The sequence below is a fragment of the Tupaia chinensis genome, unplaced genomic scaffold (genome assembly GCF_000334495.1).
Source record: "Tupaia chinensis unplaced genomic scaffold, TupChi_1.0 Scaffold000495_1, whole genome shotgun sequence".
In the NCBI taxonomy this organism is placed as follows: Eukaryota; Metazoa; Chordata; class Mammalia; order Scandentia; family Tupaiidae; genus Tupaia; species Tupaia belangeri.
Genome location: NW_006160007.1, coordinates 1,177,943 through 1,196,193, shown reverse-complemented (window position 1 = coordinate 1,196,193; position 18,251 = coordinate 1,177,943). Strand labels below are relative to the sequence as shown.

Sequence of the window (18,251 nt, the reverse complement as noted above, 5' to 3'; positions counted from 1 at the left end):
CTCTCTTCTTGGGATTTTGGGCACGTATGCATCCCACATGATTCCCAAGCTCCAGGCCTCAAACTGCAAAGCTGGCCATGTGGGATCTAAGTGCCTTAACCCTATGCCACCTGCTGGCCCCAACAGATTACCTTCTAATCTGTGTTCTTCGCTTGATGGTGAGAGTGTATTACTCTGTGTGCATTACTGCCGGTCTGTGGTTCTCTCTTCCTTCCTCCTGTGCGTGTCCCTCCCCTCGCTCCCTACTGCTTTATACATGCTATTTACTGTAGATAGGGGGAAGTGTTGATCCTCCGTCTGTCACAGGTACTGCACATCCAGTTCATCCTTTGCCTTTTGGTTTTGTACATGCACACAGACACCCGGCGGGCACCGAGAGACCACGGGATGTGAACCAGAGACCTCCTCATGTGGGTGCAGCACCACAGAACACTGCATTACCACTACGCCACCAGCTGGCTCTGAGCGAGAGCTACAGCAGATTTCACATGCCAGTTTGGGTTACATGAGAATTTTGTTTGGGATTGCAATGATTTTACAAAGTAACTTACAGCAGATTTGTGTTTACAAATATTCTCATTCTTCAAAGGCAGAAATACAGGACCCCTCTTCACTAACTCAAGTCTGCTTCTGTTTCCCTCAGCAAACTTCACTGCTGTTGCTGTTTTGTAAAGTCAGGTTGCATTGACTATTGCTGATGTGGGAAACGGATATTTTGCATATCCGCAAGTAATAGAAATTTGTTTTCTGCTTTATTTTTTTCTGATTTGGTGCACTGTTTAGTACTTGAAAGGCAACCTCATGATATTAACATTTTATATAATTAATATCTTTTTTAGAGTATGAATAGAATACTCATAACAAATTATATATGATTTTTAGGCATGTTCCATTAATTATAGTATATGTTTAAGATTATAAGTTATCTGAATTTATATAAATTACATATATTATAAAGTATAATATACTATATTCCATGATTCAAATACCTTTAATTATATATAAATATATCTATAACATATATACATTTTTTTAGAGGTTTTTGCTATAGGGTGCGTGTGCTCGCCAAAAAGACAGAGAGAGACAGACAGAAAGTGAGAAATCACCCCCGGGGGGATGGCCATGCTGCAATCCCTTCTCCTCCATTCTCCTCTTGGGATCTTGCGCAAGTATGCACACACGCCCGGAGTGAGTTTAGGTCACCGGGTCCAGGACTTGAACCGTGGTTGACTACATGGTAGTCCAGCGACATAGCCATTACGCTAACTGCTGGTCCCACCTATATACATTTTTATCTTGTATATGAAATTAAATTTTTTTTTGTTTACAGCATACAGTATACAAAATGATATTTTCCATCTAGTATACATTGTACTTTGACTCAATCAATGATATTACATACATTTTATCATCAACAAATAATTTTCTATTTCTTGTTTCTTACGTATTCTGCTTTCCCTCCCCTTGTTCCCCACCTCTCACCTTCTGCCAACTCCCCCACTTCTCCCACACCATCTCTGGTATGTACAGTTGTTTTCCATACCTTTTATTTTTTTCACATTTTACTGATTCACTAAAGACTTAATTAATTTAAAGACTTCAATAGCAAGTACAGATTTTATATATATATATTAGAAACTATGTCTGACTTTAGGTATAATCCTCAGTGAGTAAAGTGAACATACTATAAAGTAGCACCTCACTGAGACTATATAGCTTACTGCAGTCATTAAATAGGTTTTAATAGGTATTTTCACTCCATTTTTTAATTTCAAGAAAAACGGTTTTAGTTTTAATAGATCAAACTAAAAAAAAAAAATGTTAAGAGAAATTTGCTTTAAACTTAAAGCCAGAGAAAAGGTTAGGATTCAGTTCAAATAGTAGGTAGATGAACCTCTCTACAGTTCAAGAGAAGACAAAAATCCTTAAATATAGAAATCAAAGCATCGAAGAAAATCAGTAATGTTTTAGTCTAAAGCCCCCAAAATTCTATTTCACCAGTTCAGTCTTATGTGCCTTATGTAATTAATCTCTCTCCTATTGAATTTGCAGTGTTACTGTGATCTGATCCTTCCATTTAAACTCTGGAAGTTAACATTCAACTCCGGATTTGTCCCTACTGTTAGGCTTTCTCTTGGTTGTTTTTCATACTCTTATTTCTGTGTGTCTGACTTTAGTTTTCCTGGTATAGCACTCCCTTCAGCACTTCTTGGAGAGCTGGTCTGGCGTTGGTAAATTTTTTCAGATTTTGTTCATCTGAGAATGTTTTTGTCTTTTTTTCTCATATGAAGGACAATCTTACTGGGTATAGTATTCTTGGTTGAAATTGGCTTTCACTTAACACTGAATATATTTTTCTCATTCTTTCCTTGCTTGCTTGTTTTTTTTTTTTATGAGAGATCTGACATTGGCCTGATGCGCTAGCTCTTCTATTGAATTTGCAATGTTACTGTGATCTGATGTTTCCATTTAAACTCTGGATGGTAACATTCAACTCTGGACCTGTCCCTACCATTACACTGGCCATTCTCTTGGTTGTTTCTTGTACTCTTATTTCTGTGTGTCTGACTTTAGTTTTCCTGGTATAGCACTCCCTTCAGCACTGCTTAGAGAGCTAGTCTGGAGTTGGTAAATTCTTTGAGGTTTTATCTATCTGAGAATGTTTATGTCTTTTTTTCCCATATGAAAGATAACCTTGCTGGTATAGTATTCTCAGTTGAAATTGTTTTTCACTTAACATTTTGAATATATTTTCCCATTCTTTCCTTCTTTGCATTGTTTCCAGTGAGAGGTCTGACTTTAGCCCTATGGGATAGCCTCTGAACGTGATTTGGCATTTCTCTCTTGCCAATTTAGTAACTTGTCTCTGTCTGTGGTTTTGGTCAATCTGTCTATGATGTGCCTCAGGGAAGATCTTCTTGGGTCGATTCTATGTGGGATCATTTGTATTTCTTGTCTGGATATTTGAGCGCCTCTCTAGGTTTGGAAAGTTTTCTTCCAGGATTTCATGGAATAGATTATCAATGCCCTTATTACTTTCTTCACCTTCTGGGATAACGATGATATGGATGTTTGGGTGTTTACTGGTATCTAGCATTACTCGTGTGTTATTCTCATTTTGGGGGGGGTTATTTTCTCAGACTTTTTGGTGAATTTTTCTAGGTCAGATGTTCTCTCTTCTACATCTGAGTATCATATTCCTTTTGCCAGATGCTATTCTAAATTCTAGAGATATATCACTGGTCAAAACATACAAAGATTTCTGCTCTAACAGAGCTGAAATGCTAGTGGGAAAGACCTAGACAGTAGACGAAACGTAATAATTAAGTCGTATATCGTAATGCAAGGTGAAAGGGCTATAAAACCAGAAGTGGTGCGGTGCACGAACAATCCTAAGTGCCCCTGGAGGAGAGTGATTGGGAGTCATGGTGGATCTATAACAAGCGAGGAGAATCAAGTATGAGACTTTCAGGACCAGCAGTTAGCGTAATGGCTATGTCGCTGGACTCCCATATAGTCGACCAGGGTTCACATCCCGGACCCAGTGGCTTAAAAACTCACACCGGGCACGTGTGCATGCATGCCCAAGATCCTGAGAGGAGAACGGAGGAGAAGGGATTGCGGTGTGACCATCCCCCCTGGGGAGTGATTTCTCGCTTTCTGTCTCTCTGTCTCTCTCTGTCTGTCTGGAGAGCACACATGCCCAATAACAAAAAAAAAAAAAAAAACACTCAAAAAAAATAAAAAGAAACAGTATGAGACTCTCATGGGGTATTGTTTAGGATGGAGGCAGGGATTAAACAGAAGAAATGACTGGAGAAAGAGGCAGAGAATACAGGCTGATCTAATCCAAGGAAAATTCAGAAGCTGACGGTCATGACATCCATCGAGGAGTCGAGCCCCTGTTACTCAATTCACGCATCAGCCTCTTTTGCAGTGATGGTTCAAAGGCGCATTTGGGTTTTATGGTCAAGGTGACTGCATCATATGAAATGTCATAAAGGCAGAGGGAGTTGCTGAGAGGCCAGCTGTAGAGAGAGCACTTCCAGGGATTGTGGGTGTACTGCATATCATTATCTGTGTTCAAGGGGTCTTCAAAAAGTTCATGCACAGTGACATTATTAACCAAAAACAACAACAACCATAGAAAACCTAGGGGGTATCAGCAGGTGGCGTGATGGTTAAGGCACTGAACTCCCACATGGACTATCATGGTTCAAGTCCTGAACCTGGTGGCTTGTTTTCTCACTTTCCCTCTCTCTCTGTGTCTCTCTCAGGTGAGTGTATGTGCCTATAGTAAATTTAAAGATAATAATAATAAATAAATAAAACTAAAGAAATAATTCTTAAAAAAAAATAACTATGCAAGGATTTCAAACTTTTTGTATCCAAATTGGTTTATATTTCAGTTATTCCACAAACTTGTCAAAGCCCTCTCATATTTCCCCTCCTCTATCCACGTGCCTTTCCAGACGTGTTTACATGTTCCAGCTCTCTCTGCAGCTGTGTTTCTGTGTTTCTGCCAAGCTCTGAAAGAACTACTCAGTCATTGTGCCCCTCCCTCCCTCCCTCCCAGTTTCATTAAAGACCAACAATTCTCCAACCCTAAAATACAATAATCTAGACCCTCTCCCAACATAATAAAGGGACAATTTTGACAAAGAAGCCCACCACTCTCACCCTGGGATTTTGTTCTCATCCCCAGACATCACTCCTTCTACAGTCAGCTGATTAACCTCACCAAATTTTTCCCTTCTCCTCTTGGGTGCCAGTCATGGATCCCACTTCCAACCTGCACATTTATGTTCTCGGTCAGTTTGGTTTTTCAGATTTCAGCTTTGAAGCATATGGTCATCATGCTAAAGTGAGATGGAGGAAAGTGGGACTTGGGCCACCTCATGGTCACCTCTCAGAAAATGCCCCCGGTTGCCCACATCTTTGTAGAAAGCCACCAATCAGACCAGAACTCTGAATGCAACGAACATGGTGTTACATGAGAGTGGTGATTTGTGAGAACAGAAATTAATCCCGGGGTTTACATGACTTTGTTCAGCTTATGAGTGGTCATTATCACTTTAATAGTTCACAGTTTGAGACCCCCAGGGGCCTCTTGTTAACTTGGTAATTCTCTCGCTGACCATTGAAGTCGTTTCTTCACTTGTTGTGAACATCCCTTGTCTTCTAAGAAGACTGAATATTGCCCAGATGCCTGACTTCTGGCGTGAGGAAAATACAACCCAGTCTGGCTCTCCCAACTCTTTAAACAGTAGGACGGCCCTGTTTTTCAGCTCCAGTGGACAAACACCTTCTAAAATAGTCTCATGGTTTTCTTAGACTGGGCCAGGCTTCCCACCTGAGTCAGATTTTTAGCCAATTTTAAGAACTCAAAGCCCAGCCATGTTGGTGCAGGTGGCTGGACACGGCTACATGATGCTGGAGCCATATGGGAGGTTTCAGTTCAGAATATGAGCTGGTCTGAACGCACCGGGAGCATGCATGATCCTTATTGGTTGACAGTCTGTGTGGGAGGGATCGTGGTATGGGAGACCCTCTCAAGGGTACCTCTTTCTCTGTCTCTCTCTCTCTCTCTCAAAATATAAACAAGTTAAAAAGAAGTCTAGCTCATAATTTAGAACATATAGCAGTATTTTCAAAGATAAATTAGTTCTTTTTATAGCACTAACCTTTTACTACAGAAAGCAACATTTCTGATGTTCCAGGACTGGCCCAGAAGTTATCCAATTCCAGTTGTCACTTCCATTTCTTTCTTTCTTTCTTTTCTTTTTTTTTTTTTTTTTTTTTTTTTTTTTTTTTTGAGAGGTTTTTGCTATAGGGTGCGTGCGCTCGCCAGAAAGAGAGAGACAGAAAGATAGAAAGCGAGAAATCACCCCCCAAGGGGAATGGCCACGCCACAATCCCTTCTCCTCCATTCTCCTCTCAGGATCTTGGGCATGCACGTACATGCACCCAGCATGAGTTTAAGCCACTGAGTCTGGGACTCAAACTGTGGCCGGCTACATGGGAGTTCAGGGACATAGCCATTATGCCACCTGCTAGTCCCTTGTTGCTTCTATTTCTAAGAGATTCTGCACTGGTCTTTGCTCACCTATGTTCCCCATACTTCGCCTTCATAACAAAAAACTCCTAGTTACTCAGAAACTGGCCATGCTTCAGAGACTCTGATACACTCTGATCATTCATTCAGACAAATAGACAATAACCCTGGCTCTAAGCCAGATGGTAGGATTGTGTACTTTGGCATAAAAAAGAAAAATTTGCTTTGGCATAACTTTCTCATGGACAGAATCTGTCCTTCCATAATGAGAAATAATGTCCAAAGTGCAAATGATCCTTGGGGGAAAGAAGCACAGAGACAAAAGGGAAATTCTTTTCTAAGGATGGCTCTGAGGAAAGGAAGGATGGCGGGGAGAAGAGGATCAGGGAGCTGGTGGCTTTGGGTTGTGTGGGCATGGCAGGGAGGAAGGGCGAGTGTTGAGACAGGAAAGTGGCTCCTCAGGTCTGTCCACAGGCTGGTGCAGAGAAAGGCTTCTCCTCATTAAGGGCATCTTAGGCTCCCCTGAGACGTGCCTAGGCCATTCCCGCGTGGAGTGCTGGAATGGGGGACAGAAACCTGAGGGGCAGCATGAGGCACTGAGAGGAGCTGAGTGGCATCTTACAGAAGAGGAAGGAGAAACAGCTGAAGGGTCTTTAGTTCACATGGAACAGAGTCTTTGTCCCTAGAGAATTAGCTACAGAGCTGCTGCAGCTAAACGTTTATGCTCACTGTCAGCCGTCTTTCCTGACGTGCTCAGTCCCAGCATCACGTATCAGACTTTAGGAGCCAGACAGTGGCTCAGCAGTGCTGCAGAGCTGACCCACTTGGGAGGGTTCTGGGTTCACACGGGAAGACCCTGAATATGCCAGGCACATGCATGCCCATTATCCAGGGCTAGCTGAAGTGAGGGGTGAGGCACGGCATCAAGACCTTGCTATGGGGCTGTCTCTGTCTCTGTCTCTCTCTCTCTCTCTTTCTTTCCCTCTTTTCATTTCCATTTCTCTCTCTCTCTCTCTCACATACATACTCATGGAAGAAATAACTAAAACAAGGAAAAAGATTTAAGGTAAATTTCTAATGTGCCAGGGATTTAAAAAAAAGGAATCTTTATTCATTTAAATATCCATTTAGGGCCAGCCCATGGGGTGGTTGAAGCAACTGGACAGTTTGAGTCCTGGGCCTACTGGCTTGAGAAACATGCCGGGTATATGTGCATGTGTGTGCCGAAAATCCAGAAAAAGGGGAGACATGGAGAAGTGTGGCATGGCCATTCCCCTGAGAGGTGCTTTCTCGCTTTCCTCCTGTCTCTGCTGAGTGCACTCTGGCAGCATGTTTTAAGAAGCCCATCTTTTGCTCTAATAAGGCATCCGATGGCCTGTAAGAGCAGTGAATTCTGACTTCGGTTAGACAAGCCAGTAAGTCTGTAGACTATGACACACTGAGTCGATTCAAATATTTTTAGGTGGGGCCAGCAGATGGCATAGTGGTTATGTCACTGGACTCCCACATGGCTGACTGCAGTTCAAGTTCCAGACCCAGTGGCTTGAGAATCATGCCAAGCACACGCGCGTGTCTGTGTGTGTGTGTGTGTGTGTGTGCGTGCCTAAGATTCCGGCAGGAGAAGGGATTGCAGCATGGCCGTCCCCCTTGGGGAGCAATTTCTTACTTTCCCTTTCACTGTCTCTATTTCTCTCTCTAGCAAGTGCATGCGCCCTAAGACAAAAATCTCTATTAAAAAAAAATAGATTTTGCTTCAGTCTTTTCAGGAGGCTGTTAGGAGGTGGTCTGTGCAGGCACTAAAATAGCTCTCGCACAGCACTGTGCGAACCTGTCAGGAGATAAGACTGAGATGCATTTGCAGTTCTACTTCCTGCATCCACAGCCTTAGTGTGGGTCCTAGCGGAAAGGTAACCAGGACTTCAGTTATCTCCTTGTAATCTTGGAATTTTAAATGTTTTTGCAGAGAAAAGTAAGACTGACCCACTCATCTAATCAGCTCCAAGCAGGGGAGAGGAAGTGCAGATTGGCCAGCCCAAGGTCCCCAAGGGGCCAGTGCCCGTAACCATCCCTGTGGGCATAGCCGGGGGCTGACGTCAGGGTGTCCCAAAGCAGTCTTGTCATCACACTGCCTGTGGAGTCTGCAGGGACAATAGCCAGCACACTGCTCTCAGAGCTCCCAGCCAGCCTCCTGTCCTGGGAGATTGGAGCAGGGGCCCAGGGACGCAAGACCAAGCTGGTAGACTGGTTGTTCCAGATAAGGTGACCTTTGTCCCTCTCGGCTTGAGCCTGGCCAGAACCACGCAGGAGAGGGAGTAACGTGCTGGACTGGCCTTTCCCTGCCGCACTCCTCCTTTTCCAAGGAAAGCTGTCTTGGCTTTCCCAGAATGAACATCTCAGGACAAACCAGCGTGCCTGGCTCTGGTGTCGGACTGACCTTTGCAAAGCTACGTGCCCTCCTGGGTGGTCTTTCTGTTCTTACCAGTGTTGAGACACAAATGCTCCTACCAGAAACAATAGCAATAACAACAGCTAGGAACTACGGAGCACTTCCGCATCCGGGACCACGCTCAATGCCCTCCGCATGTTGTTTAACCCTCGAAACCCTGGGAGGTAGCTATCATTTATTCCCATTTCATAGACGGGAACTGAGGCTCAGGTGACATACCTTGCCAACAGTCACACTGCCGCTGACGAGGTAGAATCCAGAGACGAACCCAAATGTGTCTGATCCCACACCCCAAGTCCTTATCAACCACGTGGAACATGACTTACGAGGGCATCTTCAGGAAGTTCATGGAGAATGTATGTTGTAAAAAACTACACATGGATTTCTAAATCTTTTGCACCAAAATAAATGTGCACCGATTTTCATTTTTTTCCACGAACTTTTTGAAGTCCCTTCATGCATCATGTTGAAAGGACACCACTGCCATTTGTTCTCGGGGTCCCCTGTGCTATTCGAATTTCTCTTACCAACAGGCGTGGACCTAGATGTGTAGTGTTTGTGGGCTCCCTGCCCTGGCCCTTGCCTTCTGCCCTGGAAGTGGCAACTCCAAACCACTCACACTCTGCAAAAGTGGTGATTGGGAAGGTCCCCCATGGCAGGCTCTTTCAGCCTGGACCGCCACTGGGTGCCCCGTTGGGCTTTTTAAATTCAGATAGGAGGGACCAGCAGATAGTGTAATGGTTATATCACAGGACTCCCACGTAGTTGACCATGGTTTGAGTCCTTGACCAGGTGGCTTAAAATTCACATGGGAGAGACGGGGGGGACCAGCAGGTGGCGTGGTGGTTAAGATGCTGGATGCTCCCACACTGCTGACCACAGTTCGAGTCCTGGACTTGGTGGCTTGCTTTTTCACTTTCTCATTCTCTCTCTCATCAAATTAAAGTAAACGAATGAATAAATAAAATTAATAAATAACTTTTTTTTTTAAATTCACACCAGGTGTATGCATGTGTGTGTGTGTGCCCAGAGTTCTGAGAGGAGAATGGAGGAGAACGGATGGCACGGCCATCCCCCCAAGGGGATTATTTCTCACTTCTGTCTCTCTGTCTCTCTGGCGAGCACACACACTCTAGAGCAAAAATCTCTCTCAAAACAAAAAAAAAAATTTTTTTTTCAGAAAGGAGCCTTAGTTGGGGGCTTGACATATCCCTGTTTGTTTCTTTGGGTGTAGACAACAGCCCTGCCTATGGCTGCATGCCCTTACGACTTCTTGGTCTTATTGACTGAATCAAGTCTTGTTAAATGGTTGACATCACTTGATGAAGTAGATTCCTAGAGGCTGCTTTTCCAGGGCTTGGCCTCTGGTGAGGAGAACATCTTCTTCCCCTTCCTGCCCCAGCTCTGCCAATCACGCTGTGCAGTTTCTCTCCCACTCTCCCCTTTCGCCCTTCTCACCCTTCCTGCTGTCCTGCTCACAGTAACCATATCTCGGCCTTCATCCAATCCCACCTCCTTCAGGAGACTTCTTGGACGATTCCACATCGTTGTCTCCTCCTCTAACCACCAGGGACACTCACCAGGCAGCCTAGTCTTCCGGGAGTTCTCTGACTGTGTCCCATGAAGATACAGAGGTTACCTCTCTCGGGGATTTGTCTCTTCACCATGTCTTATCAGATAATGCTTTGGCTTATCCCTTCTTAAAATGTGAAGGCTGGAAATGCACAAAATCATTAAAGAAAGTTTCATCCAGCCCTGGGAAAGGGGACTGGCCCCCTACTCCTTCATTCCAGATACCTCACTTCTAGACTGTCCCACATCATTTTAGTGCCTCAACCTGAGACCACCAAACACCAGGTGTCAAAGTAGAAAGGTGGGGAGACTGGCAGGTGGTGTGGTGGTTAAGGGCATTGGACTCCCATATGGCTGACCACAGTTCCAGTCCTGGACCTGGCGTTTGCTATTTCACTTTCCCTCTCACTTTCTCACTCTGTCCCTCTCTGGTCAAATTCAAATAAATAAATAGAGTTAAATAAAATAATTCTTAAAAAAAATTAAGTAGAAAGGGAGAACTGGTTTCCTGGGGCTATCACATGGTTTCTACATTCCTTTCACCCAAATAAAATTTATCATGAGCTCCCTTCTCAGAATCTCCTGTCTTCTTCATTCCTCAAAATCAGTATTTCACATCCAGTCCCTAAAACTCAAAACACTCAAATAAAAGATTTTGGGGTATCAGCAGATGGCCTAATGGTTACATTGCTGGACTCCCACATAGTCAACTGTGGTTCAAGTCCTGGACCTGGCAGCTTGAAACTCATGCCAGACGTGTGTGTGTGTGTGTGCATGCCCAAAATCCTGAGAGGAGAATGAAGGAGATGGGATTGTCATATGGCCATCCCCCCAGGGCACGACTTCTTGCTTTCTGTCTCTCTGTCTCTCTCTGTCTCTCTGGGTAGCGCATACACCCTATAACAAAAATCTCTCTTAAAAAGATTTTGGAGAATTATGAAGATGTACTTAGTACATGATATGTGCAAATAAAAAAAAGTAGAGATTTTAGCATTTTCTGTTACTCACAACACACCAGGCTGGCAATGTTCCCTAACCAGCATGATGGCTTCTCCTAATGGCTTCCAGAAAGAGATTGATTTTGTCCCCTCACCCCCCATGTCAAGTGGCTCTGAGGATCCAAAAGCTGGAACAACAATCTTAACTCAAGCTCTAAATAACTGGGTGGATTGGAACATGCAATGTCCCTATCTACAAACCAGAGATGACCTCCTGGCCCATGATGAGGCCTAACAAAAGTTGACCGTTTTTGTAATTGCTGCCACTGTTCGGCAAATTACCAGTACTAACTGCTGTTTTTGTCATGTGCCATCTCTCTACCTGGAACAATTAAGATGGGGTCGTTGGAGGCTAAGAGGAAAAACCATTCTCTGCCTCCCTTCTTGGAGAAACTTTGGAAACTTGGATTAACCAACTTTTCAGTGTGGTCATTTCTTCCCTAATCTGTACGCATTTTCGATGTGACACTCTGTGTGGAGATGTGTGAAGTCTTTGTCACATGAAGTATCAGACCATAGAAAGACCCATACCCACTCAGGCTATGGAAAGGAGGGAGACGTGATAACAAAGCCTGCAAGTAGGGGGTTCTATTGCACAGAGAAGACTGAGGAACTAACAGAGTCACAAGCAGGATTCTCTGATAATATGAACCATGTTGACTCAGGATATATGCCCACGGGGTCCCAATAACAATGCTTAATTTCTGGGTTGGTGTATGCTTAACACCCACCCACCCACCTACTCCCTTGCCTACCTGGCTGTCAATGATACATATAATCCTCAGGCCTAACTATAATAGTGCCCAGTACTAAGCCACGGTGCTCTTCTGAAGCCTGGATTCAATTACCAGTCCAACCTGTAGGTCAGGTACAATGGCATACACCTGTCATTTCAGGGAGGCTGAAGTGGGAAGAGTGTGAGTTCAAGACTAGCTTGAGCAACGTAGGGAAACCTCATCTTAAAAAAAAAATTAATAATACACGTAATCCTTTCAGCAGACACAAACTTTTAATTTTACAAATAAAGCAAGACTTAAAATTTCGGTGAAAATATAGTTTCTAGGCCCAGCCTGGTGGCTCAGTCTAAATGTAACTGGCTACAATGCTGGAAGCTACATGCCTGCCCTCAGTTCATATCACGCAGTCTAAATGTAACGGGCTACAATGCAGAAGCTACATGCCTGCCCTCAGTTCATATCACTAGCCCAGACAACTGAAAACATGTCAGACACAAATGTTCATGCCCAAGATCCCTACGGGCTGGAGGAGGGGGTTCTCTGCGACACCAGACCCTGTTAAGACTCTTTCTGTCCTTCTCTCCTTCTCTCTCTTGCATGTGTGCAGGCACACTCTACTAGGAATTTTGGAACAAAGGAAAAAGAAAAGAAAAGAAAATATAGTTTCTAAAGAAATTTCTGGGTTGAGTTGACAATGGAAGTAGTGGGTCATCAGAAAAGTTGTGTTTCTCTAGGCAAAAATGCACCATGACTTTTCCGATGACCCAATATATTTATGGAGGCAACCGGGAGGATCTTCCTTGAAAAATTTCGGGCAAACAATCTGAAAGAAAAATGCTACATAAATCCATTCACACTACATGAACATGGCACATAGGGATGTTGACAGAGACCAGGTTTTGCTGTGGAAAAAGGAAAAAAAAGAAGGGTGTGAGCTACCTCTGGACTCTTGAAATGGAGGAAGAGGTGTTTGAGACCAGAATGCAAAAAAAAACAAAGAATAACCTCTGATCTCGAAGGAAAGTTGGCATTTCTCAGATACCCAATGAAACCTCCCTGCTAGAAAATAAATAGGTTTCTGACACAAGTATGAGAAATCTTTATATGTAATTGTACTATACCATTATTCTATTCTCTGTGCTTTTCTATCATTTCAAAAATTTTTATTGTTTTAAACAAGGGCAAGAACTTGAAAATAAAGTTTCCCATCACTACAATAGAATACTGTTTTGTAAAAATGAGGAAGATCTTTTTTTTCTCACATGGAAAGATTTCCAAGACTCTGTAGAGAGAAGGAAAAAAAGCAAGTTTCAGGATGTATTTCACATATATCTATGAAATGCTTTTATACGTGTCTATGTCTTGCTAGCTGCATAGAATTAAATCTAGAAGGAACCAGCAGTTAGCGTAATGGCTATGTTGTTGGACTCCCATGTAGTTGACCACAGTTCAAGTCCCGAACCTGGTGGCTTAAACTCATGCTGGGTGTGTGTGTGCGTGTGTGTCAAAGATCCCGAGAGGAGAAAGGAGGAGAAGGGATTGCGGCGTGGCCATCTGCCCTGGAGGGTGATTTCTCACTTTCTGTCTCTCTCTCTGTGTCTTTCCAGCAAGCACACATGCCCTATAGCAAAAACCTCTCAAAATAAATAAATAAATAAATAAATAAAATAAAAAGAATTAAATCTAGAAGAAACAACACATTATTAACAGGAGGTAGACAGATTATGTATATTAGCTGTTTTCATATGGCATGAATTTTATGATAAGTATAATACTTTTGTAATCAGAGCAAAGTGATAATGACCTTTTTCTTTTTCCTAGGGTTTTTGTCAAAGGGCATATGCCCTTGCCAGAGAGAGAGAGAGAGAGAGCAAAGGAAAGTGAAAAATCATCCCCTGGGGGAATAGCCATGCCAGAATCCCTTCTCCTCCATTCTCTTCCTTAGATTTTGCCATGCATGTATCCAGCTTGAGTTTCAAGCTGCCAGGTCCAGGACTCGAACCGCAGTTGGCCATGAGGGAGTCCAGCGCCTTAACCACCACATCAACTGCTGGCCCCAGTAATGACCTTTTGCAACACCTGTGGAGCAGAAATGCTGCTGGCCCAGCCCTTCCAGGTTGGCGGGCTGCCCACTCACCCTGTCCTTGCCTGGCCTCTTTCCTGATTTGACACTTGCGTGTCTGTGTGAGAGCCCGTGACAGATACCAGCAGTGGCAGTGGTGACAGGCCCAGAGCCACATTTGTCCCATTACTTCCAACTCCTCGCTGCCTTTCCAACCGCCCCAGCAGGGGCTCCTCTCTCTTATCTGCACAAGGCAAAAGTCAGAAGTTCTTGTCAGTGCGATTGCAGAGTGCCAGGCTGGAAAATCGCCTGATAATACCTAAATTCCTGTAGAAGAGCAGTGCTTGGAATCGGGGCAGGAGGCTCCAGCACATTGTGTACTGTGCAGATGGATAATAAACCAGATGAAATTTGGCAATAAAAAAATGTAAGGGACATATAAGGATGTCGTAGTCCCATCTGGTTCGATAATCTCTCTCCCCAAGTCAATTTATCTTGTCTCCCAAGAAAGCCCATGGAGGCTGCTGAGAAGAGTCTCAGCATGTGTGTCATTGAGGATTTCCAAAATAGATACAAAGATATGAGAAGCAAGAAAGAAAATCCAAGGGCAGGGGGGTGGCGGGGGTGGTGGGGAAATAAGGGTTAGGCTGAAGTTTCCGAGACACATTTATAGCTTTTGTAAACAGTTATGCATTAGTTGAATGGATCTTTGGGACACTCCGGTGACATAGCTAATTTTGACGTTTGGGAATTTATACTTAGTAGCTGTCCTAGCTTATTTGTCTTCGCAGAGCTCGCTAAACAGTTTGTGCCGTGTGCCCTGTTTTATGTTTGAAGATGATGCAAATGGCAGACTGTCATCTCAAGTCTATGTCTCCTTGTAAAACCTGGGGGAGATAGGAGCCTTCTACTGCATTCTCCCTTGGCCTCATTCTGCATCAGCATCACTTGTTCTTCCCTTCACCGTCCCCAGCTTAGTTTTGAAAACATAAAAGAAATGTGAGGATATAAAGCTGGTGCTATAGCCTACTGGTTAAGAGAGTCACATAGCAGGGCCAGCAGGTCGCATGGTGGTTAAGGCATTGGACCCCCACATGGCCAACTGCAGTTTGAGTCCTGGACCTGGTGGCTTGAAATTCATGCCGGGCACATGTGCGTGCATGCCCAAAGATCCCAGGAGAAGGGATTGCGGTGTGACCATCTCCCCGGGGGCGGGGGTGGTGATTTCTTACGTTTCCTATCACTGTCTCTCTGTGTCTCCAGTGAACACATGTGCCCTATGGCAAACACTTAAAATAATTAAAAAAAAATTTTTTAAGGCAAGAGAGCCAGATCACACATGGCCAAGGAGTACCAGCCCTGGCAGCTTGAAAACCATGCCAAGAGTGTGTGTACGCACGCCCCAAACCAAAATCTCGAAAGGAGGGCAACATGAAGCAGAAGGAAGTGCAGTATAGCCATGACCCATCGAGGGGGTGCTTTCACACCTCCTCTGCCAAATAAAAAGGAAAAAGAAAATAAAGAAACGTATAAACCTGAGAGCAATAACACAGGTTGTTAAGCTTTAATGTATCTTTCAACCATGCCGAAAAGGCCATTTTCATAAGCATAAGTTCTTGCATGGAGTCCATATCTGAGAAACCGGGTCATTGGAGGCGTGTCTTCACTCTTAACTGGGAACGAATGTGGGAGGACGAATGTGTGCGTCTAGCAGGGATATGGCACGTCGAAGCGCCCCCCACTTGCCCTGGGATGCTTCACTGACCAGCGCTTGGGTTTTACGCCCTCAGGTAACCAGGTGAGCTTCTCCAAACCAGCAGATGCCTTTGCTTTTGAAGAGGACAGCAGCAGTGACGGGCTTTCTCCTGACCAGACTCGAAGCGAAGACCCCCAGGGCTCAGTGGGATCCCCCACAGACGCTAAAGCCACGGAGACGCCTTTGGCCGGTGGTCTGGAGACAACCCAGGTAAAAAGAAAAAAAAAAAAAACCTGCATCTCTGTCTATCATCTTTTCAGAGTCTTAAAATTAACACTGCCAGGGACCAGCAGGTGGTTCAGTTACTAGACTCCCACGTGGCTGACCGAAGTTCAAATCCCAGACCTGGCAGCTTGCTTTCTTGCTTTCTCTGTCTCTACGTCTCTGTGGTCAAATTAAAAAATAATGATATTAAATTAGATGAACACTGCCACACTTGGTTTGGCTTAAAGACCCTAGAAATGACCCCTGAGGGAGCATCATTTTGGTGTTTCTTCTCACTCTGCCCCACCTGGGGATCTGTAGATAGAGGCAAAATACTCCAGCAAACATTCAGCTCCCCAGAACTACATGATACTTCGACTCTGCCAAGGAGTTAGAAGGGAACCGCAAAACATTTGTGCGAAAATGGAATTAAAGTACAAGTTTATTTTGGTGTTTTTTAAAAAAAGACTGAAATCCTTATGTAGTTTTTTTTTTTATTTCGAGTATGCATTTTTTATTAACTTTTTGAAGACCCCTCCCCTTATACTTTTTAATCTCCATTTTTGTAGACAAAGCAATTGAGGCTCAGGGAGATTAGATGGCTTTCTAATACAGCCTTCCTGCTGGAAAATGCTAGAGCAGGGACCAGCAGTTGGTGTAATGGCTATACCATTGGACTCCCAAGTAGTCGACTACGGTTCGAGTCCCAGACCTGGTAGCTTAAATTCACACAGGGTATGTTGCATGTGTGTCCAAGATCCCGAGAGAAGAATGGAGGAGAAGGGATTGTGGTGTGGCCATCCCCCGGGGGGGGTGATTTCTCGCTTTCTGTCGGTCTTTCTGGTGAGTACATGCACCCTATAGCAAAAACCTCTCTAAAAAAAAAAAAGAAAAGAAGAGAAAATGGTAGATCAGGGCTGATTTCAGAGTCCACAGTCTTTCTCTACACTGACAAGTTATCACTGGTTTCTGGAGGAGTTGGGAGAAGGAAATGCTGATTGCCCACATGAGAGTCGGGGACTTGCCTTGGATCTACTGTCAGTAGATTTCCACATACCAAGTCCCAACCCAAACACAGCACTCATGACTTTCTGGACAAATCCACAAACCCTTAAGATGTATATTGAGAGGGACCAGCAGATGGAGTGATGGTTACATCGCTGGACTCCCACGTAGTCGATCACAGTCCAGTCCCGGACCTGGCAGCTTAAAACTCACACCAGGTGCATATGCATGCATGCCCAAAATCCCGAGAGGAGAATGGAAGAGAAGTGATTGCAGTGTGGCCATCCCACCTGGGGGGGTAACTTCTTGCCTTCTGTCTCTATCTCTTTCTGTCTCTCTGACAAATGCACATACCTTACAGCAAAAATCTCTCTTAAAAATAAAAAAGTTATATAATGAAAATACCTTCTTTTTTTTTTAATATGCCAAAAGGAGGAGTTCATGCAGCAGGGGGAGAGAGAGAGACAGAAAGAACCACCATTGCACTGGGGCCTAGTCATGCTATAATCCCTTTTCCTCCATTCCTTCATCCCATCAGGATCCTGGGCATGTACAAACATGTGCTCAGCATATTTTCCAAGCCTCCAGGGCTGGGTTTTGAACCGTGGTTGACCATGTAGGATCCGGTTCCTTCTACACAGCACTTAACCACTGTGCTGGGAGACTAGCCCTCGCAAATCCCCATCAAGCACACTTATGAAGTGTCATGGCGGTTAGCAACAATAGCAGCTGCCATGCAGTAAGTGCCCACCCTGGGCCAGAGGCAGCACTGGCCACTGTGGGAATGTCCTCCCATCTGAGCTCACAGTCCTCTCCAGGCAGCCATCATCGGTTGTCTACTCTGACAGAGGAGGGACGAGGCTGGGGAACAGTGTGGTCTCCAGGAACACTACAGAGCATTGCCAGCCACAGAATCGACCCCTAGAAGCCAAACACAGACTGAACGGGTGTTTTCTCAGCCTAGCACAGTGGCATTGACAGATGTGTGGTGGTGGGGGGGTCGGGGATCCACATGTGAGAGGAAAGGAGACACGGAGTGGAAGCGGACGTGAGTTCTCACAGCTCTAGTGCTACCATAAACCCACTCTGAAGAGAGCCCTCCAGACCTCAGCCCTTCCCTTTAGGAATAGTTCATGCTCCTGGCCTCACAGGGCTTGTCCAGTGGACTAAAAGCAGCTATTATATTGAAAACACTCACTACACGGGGGTCAGGCAGCAGCGTGGCAGTAACGAGACCAGACTCACGTGGGAAATGTGCAGATTCACGTCCCAGGACCCCCTGAGCACATCACACATGCATGTGCCTGAGGTCTGGACTGGCTGAAACTGATGGAGGTGGGACGTGCTTGTCTCTTTCTGTCTCCAATGGAAAAAAAAAAAAAGAGAACTTTTTTTTTTTTTTTTTTGAAAAACAGC

The 18,251-nt window shown here is 44.4% G+C and overlaps 1 protein-coding gene across 5 annotated transcripts in view; it reads left to right on the top strand.

Annotated features, from left to right (window-relative positions):
• The window catches only part of MYOCD (myocardin), a 134,840-nt gene that overhangs the window by 78,282 nt on the left and 38,307 nt on the right, over positions 1 to 18,251 (top strand). For all 5 annotated transcript variants that reach the window (XM_006156501.1, XM_006156500.1, XM_006156503.2 and 2 more), the window contains one exon: positions 15,661 to 15,836. In XM_006156501.1, the coding sequence (XP_006156563.1) occupies positions 15,661 to 15,836 (176 nt within the window). The remainder of the gene's footprint in view (positions 1 to 15,660; positions 15,837 to 18,251) is intronic.